Below are 12,073 nucleotides of genomic sequence, written 5' to 3'. Positions count from 1 at the left end.
TATCACAATTGGTCAGGAGCCTGTAAAACAGCAGCTATTTCCTCCAGCGGCATTCTACTCGCAGTTGAGTAGAAACTCAAGTTTGGGTAGAAACCACAGATAGATAAAGGTTCAGTTCAATTTATGTGCCTTTTTCAAATGAGCACAGGATTCTCCTGAGGCCTACACTGTGTAGCACCAGGCTGTGGAACATTCGCTCCCAGGCTGTTTCAGACACTGGGCAGGATTATGGGTAAATGAATGAGGAAAAGGTGCATGGCTCCCATCGAGGATTTACTGCAGGCTGCCAGACCATCTGTTCTTCTCTGACACCAACACAGAGGAACACAGAGGACACGAGCCACGACCATCAGTCATCGCTCACTCACAGCATCGAGGACATGCATCCCTCACCATGTATAGGACCCAGTGGCCCACTACAGCTGATTCAAGTTTTACGATTCGGCTACTGTACAGTATATGTTAAAGGATGTTGTATTGTTCAGTCACCTGTCATAGTATGGTCACAGGCACACACACATACATAGACACGCGCACACCCACACGTGCACACTCACAACTCTCTCAGTACAGAAGACACACCCACATATATATCTTACAGTACACAGAGGGCAACTCAGACACACATATTCTGAGACTTTACAATCAGGAGCAATGAGTTCAAAATATAGGTTACAATGTGATCCAATGAGAAAATGCAGGACAAACACACAGATTGACAAGCCGTCTCTCTCACTGTTGAACCATTATATGCGATAGCTTCTAGCCTGGGGAAGAGTGGTTAGGCAAGCACTCACCCCCTTTAGCTGCTGGGCTCCACTGATGTGCTGGAAGACTCTGTCGATCTCCTGCTCGATGCGCCTGGCCCAGTGCATTATTCTGTGGACACACAATATGGAGGTGAGGTATTACTTTAACCAATACCAGTACATCTGCAATTTAACCCCATCCAAACTGAGACAATAGGAGTGTGTTATGACCAGGACCTTGCTTGTGATCCCCATAATTAGCTTTAACAGTTCACATTCCCCTCCTAACACATGGAAATGACGACACCACTCTAACAATGATAAAGAGAGAAAGTGGAGGCTACGGGCCCTGGTCAAAATAAATGCACTACTTCGGGAATAGGGTGCCATTTGGGACGCAGACTTGGTCAAAAGTGGAACTGTATCTACAAGATATTCTGAGTCGAGGGCAAAGGAACTCTCAGAGTAACAGTGGTGGTTCCGAGCCAAGAACATCAGTTTCCTCTCCCTCCCTTGGTGGGGTTAGATTCTCTCCTGCAACAAACCCAGAAGAAGAAGCACATTCAACCACCTGACTCCACACACAAAAAAATGCAAAGCCCCAATGCTCGACTCAAGTACTTTAGGGAGCATTAATCATTGATGAGCCCATTCAGCAAGTAAAATATGAGGGCCATTTTTTGTTGCTTCTTCAGGCCTGAGAAATGCTGCAGTAAAGCAAGCACATCTAAAATGGTGGAGCAAGTCAATCGAAGGACACATTATTCTTACTATTGTAGTCCATTGCCTTATGCTACACTCAACAATCACAGCAAATACACTTCTGGAACAATCTTCAGTTACAGTGTTCCAAAAGAGGGTTCATCACTCCGATGCTAAACAGTAGATATAGTAGGTCACTAACACATCAAGATATATAGGCCTAGACTCTGCCAAGGGTATTATAAACAGACATTGCATTAAGAACACAGTCTATGCAGTTATCCATACTTGAACACTCTGTGAAATCAAGTCAAGGGCTATATATAGGCACACAATGTAGGTAGCAAGTATCAGATGAGTAATGACCAGCAGCACAAGAATCAAGCGGGTAACAACTGTAACAACTAGCCTACATTATAAACATTCTCGTGAATCATCGGCTATTGAGCCACAACACAGCCAGTCACAATGTAACCGACACCAGTACAGCTAGCTGAGAGAAGAGCCGATGCAGACAGATACTGTAGAAAGACAATGCATTCCACTACCAGACGTTGGCTGCTGGATGACACATCGAAGCACTATAAATGACTAACAGACTCATTAATGATTTAAAAATAGCCGTAGTCCTGTCTGATGCAAATGAGGCTACTGTGTGATGATTACGCAAGAGATGCTGGACACAGAACGACAGACATGATATGACCAAAGATGGTATTGTTTTAAAGAAGAGGTGGCAAAAATGAGTGTGTGTGACTAAACAGGCTTTGTTTCATGACTGTTACACTCAGAACTGCAGAGCACCCCCTGTCTGTTGACGAACACAGACAGACATAATATCTGATATGATATGACTAAAGATTGTCATTTTTTAAAGGAAGAGTAGGGTGGTAATAAATGCCTTTAGTATATGATAGTGCATGACTAAACAGGCCTGGTTACATGACTACTGCTAGTGCCCACAGAACTGCAGAACAGAGCAGAGCAGAAGCCCTGTCTCTGACTGTGGCACATCCTAAATGACACTCTTCTCCCTTTATAGTGCACTAGTTTTGACCAGGACCCATTATAGTGCAAAAGTAGTGCACTAAATAGGGAATAGAGTGCCATTTGGGATGCTGCAGCTTGTGTGACTCAGAGCAGCTGAAGCCCGATCCTGGCTTTTCTTAGTGCGCTCCATTTCCCCTCCTCCTGGGCCCCCCTGGGACATCAGAGAACTGTGTGTTAAGGAGCTAGCTTCTGCCTGCCATGCTCCTGTCTCTCCTCTGTTACCTACCATACATACACACCCAGGGACTGGAGAGAGAGAGAGAGAGAGAAAGTAGCACTACACGGCCCGCTGTGACCCATATTCACCTCCAAAGAGAGAGGGAAGGAGAGAAGGAATGAGAGAAAGTTGGAGTGGATGAGATATACAGAGAGGTTGGGGTGAACGAGACGGGAAGAGGCAGGAGAGAGAGATTCTGAGGAAGAGCGAGTGTGAGAAAGAGACGGAGGGGAGGGAGGGATGGGGGCTGTGAGGGATGGAGAAAAGGGATAAACCCTGACTGCTGCAGTATTAATTCTTAATTGGACGGAGCTGCTGTTCTTCAGTGTAGCGATTCTGCTTCATTTAGCTTACATGAAGAGACCCAGGGCTGAGGGAAGTGGTGCTGATTCAATGCACTCACTCAGCAGATAACCAGAGGGAAGGAGAGGGCAGCCTTATGTACCCCCCACAATAACTCCCCCCACACACACTCCACTCCCCCCTACACACACACCTCCCCTGCTGCTCCAAAGACCCTTGCTCTCATTGATACACAACAAACCACTCCCAGTAACTCCAGCTGTCATTGGCCCAGAGTTTCCTTCTACTGTCCCAAAGATCCCAGCCCCATCTGGTGAGAGCCTGCCTGCCTGACTGCAGTCTGGAGAAAGGCCCGGAAAGCTGTGGTCTCAAGTTAAGTGCCAGCTGTGCTTACGAGTGAAAGGGTTAAAGGTTGGAGAAGAAGAGCTGGGAAGAGGATGATTAAAAGTAGGTCACAATGTGATGACTATTCCACTATGGACAGATTGAGGATAATTTTGAACATGAATTTTGAACGCAGGCTTATTAAAATCAGCTTCAAGCATAGCTAGAATGGCATTATTACTGTCGGGCTCACTGTAACTGCCAGAGTAAGCCAAGCCTTACAACTGTAGGCTACTTACTTCCTTTAAGTCACAGTTACCTGTCTTGTTTCCGGCTAGTGTTTAATCTCCTCTCACAGACCAATTAGGGCACAGAGATTGTCTATTTGGGCTAATGGCTATAGAGGTTTTTATTGATTCATTCTATTGATCCATTTTTAAAGTAAGACATGCTTTAGCCCCAGATTACATTCCAGATCTGGTGGTCGTAGTCCCAGAAACCACATAAGGAAGGGCCATATGTCTCAAGCTTCTCAGAGTAGGAGTGCTGATTTAGGATCAGTTTTGCCTTTTAGATCACAATGAATAAGATTATATGGACAGGGGGAACCTGATCCTAGATCAGCACTCCTCTGAAACCCTTGATCAAAGTCTTTCAAAGAGAGGACTGGAGTGAGTGACTCAGTTGAGACAGTAGACTACACTAGAATGTGTTTGTGCAATAAAAACGGTTTATTAAATGTATTGAACAACAGTGTTCTGTATCCCTGCACACACAACCATCATGTCTCCTATAGAAAATGCAATCCCATCAAGTTGTCGGCAAACCATCAAGATATGTTGATGGTTTGATACATCTGCATTGCTTGCAGTTTGGGGTTTTCGGCTGGGTTTCTGTATAGCACTTTGTGACATCTGCTGATGTAAAAAGGGCTTTATAAATAACATTTGATTGATTGATATGTATGTCGTTCTGTACAAAGTACCAAACAAAACCACACACCTCATAGGCTACCTAACTAGACCTACATCCCAAATAAAAGCATGTCCACATAATGTTGTTGTGTCATTCTGATTCAACGTGCTTAAATCCCAAACAAAAGCTAAAGATTTTACAGCAGTAGAAGTAGTGGATCATGGCTATATACTACCATGTCCAAAAACAAATGACCTCCACTATATTCCCTCAGGACTGTGACTGTCTGGAAGGAAACAAAAAATAGTGATGCTGCCCACTTTGATCAAAGACAGCAGCCAGCACTGCATTGACATCATGAGACACACAGAGATGTTGTGACGACGAAACTCCCATTGAGCCTCATATGAACACAACAACCATCAATTAGGTGGCAAGCAGCCTGCTCTTGCCAACCAGACTGTTGACAGATACTGGGTGGCAAGCAAACAGTATTGTTTGTGCCAATGATATGACAAAAATAACAATTCTAATACATTTACATTTTAGTCATTTAGCAGACGTTCTTATACAGAGCGATTTAAAGGAGCAATTAGGGTTACGTGCCTTGCTCAAGGGCACATGGACAGATTTTTCACCTAGTCAGCTCGGGAGTTCGAACCAGCAACCTTTCAGTTAACGGCCCAACGCTCTTAACTGTTAGACTAAATGGTAAATGATACATGTAGTCAATGGTAAATGGTAATTGGTGAATAGTAAATAGTACCGTGTTTGTATGTGATTCCTTCATGTATTGTGATATGACAGAAAGCAACGGTCCACATCCCTTAAACATCCTATATTGGCTGTTTTATTGCCCGTTCCTCGTTTGCCAGAGCAGTCGCAGCATAGCGAGAAATATGTTCACGTCAGAAATACAATGTGAGTAACCTAATTTGAAGAAAGGAAACCAGAGGTGGTACACCAGCACAATGACCGTCACCCAACGTGGCATTCAAATGCCGGACCTCAAAATACGCATGTTGTGTGTGACAGCTGAGCAGCCAGTGATATAGAATACTTACGTGTATTGCTGGGGGAACGTGAGACCATCCGCGCCAGGCCACTGTACATTGAAAATCAAGATAATCTGGAACGATACCAAGCAGACAATGCTGCAAGACGGAGTGCATATCGCCATTTTCCATTAAAAATCTTGAAAACGGGTTAGGAAAAATGTGAACTAAGATCCCAAAACGTTAATGTCCAATCGCCTTTCGACGTTATTTCGGGTCTCCTGCTGATTTCGACCGTAAACAAGTGTGGACTAGCCTATGATTGATGCTCCTGCCAAAATACCGCAGAGTCGCTCACTCGCCCACTCTGCACTAGTCTCAGCAGCATCCGACGCACAGGCACGAGTGTAGTCTATCTCTATTTCACGCATTAAGAGGACCACTTTAAATCAATGTGATATAGGCTCAATTTCACAGATGAGCTAGACTTCAAATACATTGTCAGTTAATTTAATTCACAAATACAAACATTTACATTCTGCCCCTAATTGTCATGTATTTTTTATGCTTTCAAGATGTATTGACATTAAAAATGATTACTTTTTATTATTAAATAAAACATCTAAATTGTGATTTACTATGCCTATATTTATTTTCATGTGTTGAGCCTAGTGATGTAGAGATAAAAAAGGAAACGTATGCAATGCAGTTTGCCTACTGTTTTTCCTCCTACTGCTTCAGACTATTGGAAAGCCTATATCCTACTGCTATCATGTGAACCCACTGATGCGCAACTGTGTAAGAGCTCGAGCTTCTCTGATAAATCACTGTGCGTAGGAGACTTGACAATGTAGTCTATACCAACTGGACAAAACCTCAATTCAATTAGGTCCTTTCTATTCTACCAGTCTTCTTCAAGCTTGAAAAACCCTAACAGTCATTGACATACAGTACATTGCTTACTTGAGCACTGGCCTTGTGCCAGTTAATGAATCTAACAGGTCCCTCTTTGTGCCTCGGCCCCTAGGGGTCCTTGGTGAAATCTAGACTGAAGAGCTCAGCTCTCTGCTGTTAAACTGACCTTCTAAAGGTTACATGAGATTGCTGCTTCAAAGCAGCTTGTTGAGTTCTGGCTGGCTTGCTTGTGCCCCATGTGAGGGACCCCACCGGCAGGCAGGGAGGCAACACCAGCAGGTGTAAGATTAACTAGTATGCATGCTCTCCACATATTAATGCTATCAAAGTTAAAGGGGAACTCCACTCATCTTTTGGCAGTTTTTTTTTTCATTAGTCCACTGTTGATACAGTGTCAAAATGTCTTGAATGTCGGCATTCAAGTTTTCAATATTGGACTTTTAAGAAGCCACAACATCATGATGATGCAAAATGCTCTCCTGAATAAAAGGCAATCAAAGACACATTTCAGAGTCATGTGAGATTGATGTCAGTACCGGCTATTCTGAAAACACTTTGAAAATTGTGAACACAAATATGGTATTATTTGTTCAGTTCAGTAAATCTTTAAAATCTCCCCAAAAGTCAATTTGTGTGCGACATAAAAGGATGCATCAAAACACACAACATAAAACGACATAAGCAAGTATAGGATAAGCGCAAGTATGATACGATAAGAAGCGCAAAACGCACGTTGTTGTGCAAAATACAAGGTCAGTCAATGACTTTTGCACTATAATTATAAGGTGGAGTTGCAGGAAATTTGGGCAGGCCAACACATATTGAGGAAGTTGTAATTGAGGAGATCTACTACTACTGAAAATCCCATCTCTCTCCTACTAAGCAGACGGACAGAGAGTGTGGCAGCATCTACTCCTGTTTCTCCAATCTCCAGGAAGGGGTGAGGGGGCGGTGGGGTGCTTGGTGGGTGCTAGAGGTTACAGCTTTGAGGACTCTCCCTGACAGCCCTGCAGGCTTTAATCCTGTTGCCAAATCCTGGGGAGAGCATTCTAATTACTGACCCACCACCACCTCTTCTCTTCCTGCTGATCCCCCCAAGGAGGGCCCTACTCCATTAATTGGAATGGATCTCTAAAGAGAATTGAACAGTAGTTCAACACTTCATGTGTCTGTGTCTGTAGCCAAATCCGAGTTATAATAGCCCTACATAAATTAGTACTTTGGTTTTGTGCACTGACACAGGGAACATTGTTAAGTCCGACGGACCGTGAATACATACAGTGGCTTGCGTAAGTATTCACGCCCCTTGACATTTTTCCTATTTTGTTGCCTTACAGCCTGGAATTAAAATTGATTTTTGTGGGGTTTGTATCATTTGATTTACACAACATGCCTACCACTTTGAAGATGCAAAAAAAAATAAAAATAGTGAAATAAACAAGAAATAAGACAAAAAAACAGAAAACTTGAGCGTGCATAGCTATTCAACCCCCCAAAGTCAAAACTTTGTAGAGCCACCTTTTGCAGCAATTACAGCTGCAAGTCTCTTGGGGTATGTCTCTATAAGCTTGGCACATCTAGCCACTGGGATTTTTGCCCATTCTTCAAGGCAAAATTGCTCCAGCTCCTTCAAGTTGGATGGGTTCCGTTGGTGTACAGGAATCGTTAAGTCATACCACAGATTCTCAATTGGATTGAGGTCTGGGCTTTGACTAGGCCATTCCAAGACATTTAAATGTTTCCCCTTAAACCACTCGAGTGTTGCTTTAGCAGTATGCTTAGGGTCATTGTCCTGCTGAAAGGTGAACCTCCGTCCAAGTCTCAAATCTCTGGAACAGGTTTCCCTCAAGAATTTCCCTGTATGGAAATTAGCACCATCCATTATTCCTTCAATTCTGACCAGTTTCCCAGTCCTTGCTGAGGAAAAACATCCCCACAGCATGATGCAGCCACCACCATGCTTCACTGTGGGGATGGTGTTCTCGGGGTGATGAGAGGTGTTGGGTTTGCACCAGACATAGCGTTTCCCTTGATGGTCAAAAAGCTCCATTTTAGTCTCATCTGACCAGAGCACCTTCTTCCATATGTTTGGGGAGTCTCCCACATGCCTTTTGGCGAACAACAAACGTGTTTGCTTATTTTTTTCTTTAAGCAATGGTTTTTTTCTGGCCACTCTTCCGTAAAGCCCAGCTCTGTGGAGAATACGGCTTACAGTGGTCCTATGGACAGACACTCCAATCTCCGCTGTGGAGCTTTGCAGCTCCTTGAGGGTTATCTTTGGTCTCTTTGTTGCCTCTCTGATTAATGCCCTCCTTGCCTGGTCTGTGAGTTTTGGTGGGCGGCCCACTCTTGTCAGGTTTGTTGTGGTGCCATATTCTTTCAATTTTTTTATAATGGATTTAATTGTGCTCCGTGGGATGTTCAAAGTTTCTGATATTTTTTTATAACCCAACCCTGATCTGTACTTCTACACAACTTTGTCCCTGACCTGTTTGGAGAGCTCCTTGGTCTTCATGGTGCCGTTTGCTTGGTGGTGCCCCTTGCTTAGTGGTGTTGCAGACTCTGGGGCCTTTCAGAACAGGTGTATATTACTGAGATCATGTGACAGATCATGTGACACTTAGATTGCACACAGGTGGACTTTATTTAACTAATTATGTGACTTCTGAAGGTAATTGGTTGCACCAGATCTTATTTAGGGGCTTCATAGCAAAGGGGGTGAATACATACAGTGGGGAAAAAAGTATTTAGTCAGCCACCAATTGTGCAAGTTCTCCCACTTAAAAAGATGAGAGAGGCCTGTAATTTTCATCATAGGTACACGTCAACTATGACAGACAAATTGAGAAAGAAAATCCAGAAAATCACATTGTAGGATTTTTAATGAATTTATTTGCAAATTATGGTGGAAAATAAGTATTTGGTCACCTACAAACAAGCAAGATTTCTTGCTCTCACAGACCTGTAACTTATTCTTTAAGAGGCTCCTCTGTCCTCCACTCGTTACCTGTATTAATGGCACCTGTTTGAACTTGTTACCTGTATTAAAGACACCTGTCCACAACCTCAAACAGTCACACTCCAAACTCCACTATGGCCAAGACCAAAGAGCTGTCAAAGGACACCAGAAACAAAATTGTAGACCTGCACCAGGCTGGGAAGACTGAAGCTGCAATAGGTAAGCAGCTTGGTTTGAAGAAATAAACTGTGGGAGCAATTATTAGGAAATGGAAGACATACAAGACCACTGATAATCTCCCTCGATCTGGGGCTCCACGCAAGATCTCACCCCGTGGGGTCAAAATGATCACAAGAACGGTGAGCAAAAATCCCAGAACCACACGGGGAGACCTAGTGAATGACCTGCAGAGAGCTGGGACCAAAGTAACAAAGCCTACCATCAGTAACACACTACGCCGCCAGGGACTCAAATCCTGCAGTGCCAGACGTGTCCCCCTGCCTAAGCCAGTACATGTCCAGGCCCGTCTGAAGTTTGCTAGAGTGCATTTGGATGATCCAGAAGAGGATTGGGAGAATGTCATATGGTCAGATGAAACCAAAATATAACTTTTTGGTAAAAACTCAACTCGTCGTGTTTGGAGGACAAAGAATACTGAGTTGCATCCAAAGAACACTATACCTACTGTGAAGCATGGGGGTGGAAACATCATGCTTAGGCACTATAGCCTATTTATTGCCTTACCTCCATAACTTGCTACATTTGCACACACTGTATATATATTTTCTGTTGTATTTCTGACTTTATGTTTTTTTTACCCATATGTAACTCTGTGTTGTTTTTATTGCACTACTTGCTTTATCTTGGCCAGGTCGCAGTTGTAAATGAGAACATGTTCTCAACTGGCTTACCTGGTTAAATAAAGGTGAAATAAAAAAATAAAAAATAAAATAAAAATGCTTTGGGGCTGTTTTTCTGCAAAGGGACCAGGACGACTGATCCGTGTAAAGGAAAGAATGAATGGGGCCATGTATCGTGAGATTTTGAGTGAAAACCTCCTTACATCAGCAAGGGCATTGAAGATGAAACGTGGCTGGGTCTTTCAGCATGACAATGATCCCAAACACACCGCCCGGGCAACGAAGGAGTGGCTTCGTAAGAAGCATTTCAAGGTCCTGGAGTGGCCTAGCCAGTCTCCAGATCTCAACCCCATAGGGAGTTGAAAGTCCGTGTTGCCCAGCGACAGCCCCAAAACATCACTGCTCTAGAGGAGATCTGCATGGAGGAATGGGCCAAAATACCAGCAACAGTGTGTGAAAACCTTGTGAAGACTTACAGAAAACGTTTGACCTGTGTCATTACCAACAAAGGGTATATAACAAAGTATTGAGAAACTTTTGTTATTGACCAAATACTTATTTTCCACCATAATTTGCAAATAAATTCATAAAAAATCCTACAATGTGATTTTCCGGATTTTTTTCCCTCATTTCGTCTGTCATAGTTGACGTGTACCTATAATGAAAATTACAGGCCTCTCTCATCTTTTTAAGTGGGAGAACTTGCACAATTGGTGGCTGACTAAATACTTTTTTTCCCCACTGTATGCACGCACCACTTTTCCGTTATTTATTTGGTATAATTTTTTTAAACAAGTAATTTATTTCATTTCACTTCACCAATTTGAACTATTTTGTGTATGTCCATTACATTAAATCCAAATAAAAATCCATTTAAATTACAGGTTGTAATGGAACAAAATAGGAAAACACCAAGGGGGGTGAATACTTTTGCAAGGCACTGTAGTTGTAATGTCGGTAATATCAGCCAGACCTTCCTATGATCTCTGGTCATGTTAGGTCAGTCTCAATGTTAATCACACGTATCATGCAGTTCCACTACAGCATGTCTCTCTCTATGACACAACCCTGCGGTCTCAGACTAGGTTAATTGGGAGCAGAAACAACCTTTTCTCCCTCTTCATCCTCTTCCTCTAGCCTCCAGCTCTTTGGCTTGTGCCTAGTCATTCACTGTATTGACACATATTTTTTTAAGCTCAATCCAAAATCACTATATAATGAACATGACCTTAAAGTACAAAAGGTAGAACTGGATAGTTGAGCACTCACAGGGAATTGGGAAACACTATAAATGGGAATACTAACCAGTTTATATTACTCTAAGAATGTTGTAGCTTCTACTAAAAAATGTAACTCAATGAGGATCAAAAATGTTTAAAATCTTCACCATTACTGTCATTGTTCTTCCACCTCTGGCCTGCTGGTCCCCCTACCTCTGCGGAAGCACAGTTCCCGCTCAGCCCAGTCAAAACTGTTCGCTGCTCTGGCACCCCAATGGTGGAACAAGCTCCCTCACGACGCCAGGACAGCGGAGTCACTAACCACCTTCCGGAGACACTTGAAACCCTACCTCTTTAAGGAATACCTGGGATAGTATAAAAGTAATCCTTCTACCCCCCCCCTACAAAAAAATTATAAATAAAAAGGTTATATATATAAAACTAATGAAAATTAAAAATATACTCTAAAAAATAAAATAGAAAAAATGGTTGTCCCACTGGCTATCAGAAGGTGAATGCACCAATTTGTAAGTCGCTCTGGATAAGAGCGTCTGCTAGATGACGTAAATGTAAATGTAATTGTGAGTCTATAAGTAGTGGCAATGCTGTTACTGTTGGGAGCAGGGTTGGTTCATACTGGTGATAAACACATGATGGTGCTTATTATGGTGATTATGGTGACCCCCACGTGGCTACAATACAGTTGATCCTTATGTCTCAGTTCCTCTGTTTCATGTATTCGGTTTCCTAAAACAACATTTTGCTTAACAAAAATATCTTATGTTCATGATGTAAGATATTTTTGTCTTATAGTGTTTTGAGCATTGTGGTGTGCATGATACAATCTCTGTTTTTTATTTGTCA

General features: G+C 42.7%; 1 protein-coding gene across 2 annotated transcripts in view; it reads right to left on the bottom strand.

Moving 5' to 3' along the window:
- LOC121575495 (voltage-dependent calcium channel subunit alpha-2/delta-2-like) overlaps positions 1-5,633 on the bottom strand; it is a 105,702-nt gene extending 100,069 nt beyond the window's left edge. For both annotated transcript variants that reach the window (XM_045222994.1, XM_045222995.1), the window contains exons 1-2: positions 5,325-5,633; positions 798-879 (exon numbers count right to left, since the gene is read on the bottom strand). In XM_045222994.1, coding sequence (XP_045078929.1) covers positions 798-879; positions 5,325-5,440 — 198 coding nt within the window. In that variant the 5' untranslated portion in view covers positions 5,441-5,633. The remainder of the gene's footprint in view (positions 1-797; positions 880-5,324) is intronic.
- Between the last annotated feature and the right edge of the window lie 6,440 nt (positions 5,634-12,073).

This window comes from Coregonus clupeaformis, chromosome 10, assembly GCF_020615455.1.
Source record: "Coregonus clupeaformis isolate EN_2021a chromosome 10, ASM2061545v1, whole genome shotgun sequence".
Lineage (NCBI taxonomy): Eukaryota > Metazoa > Chordata > Actinopteri > Salmoniformes > Salmonidae > Coregonus > Coregonus clupeaformis.
This window is presented reverse-complemented; position numbering and strand designations above follow the sequence as displayed.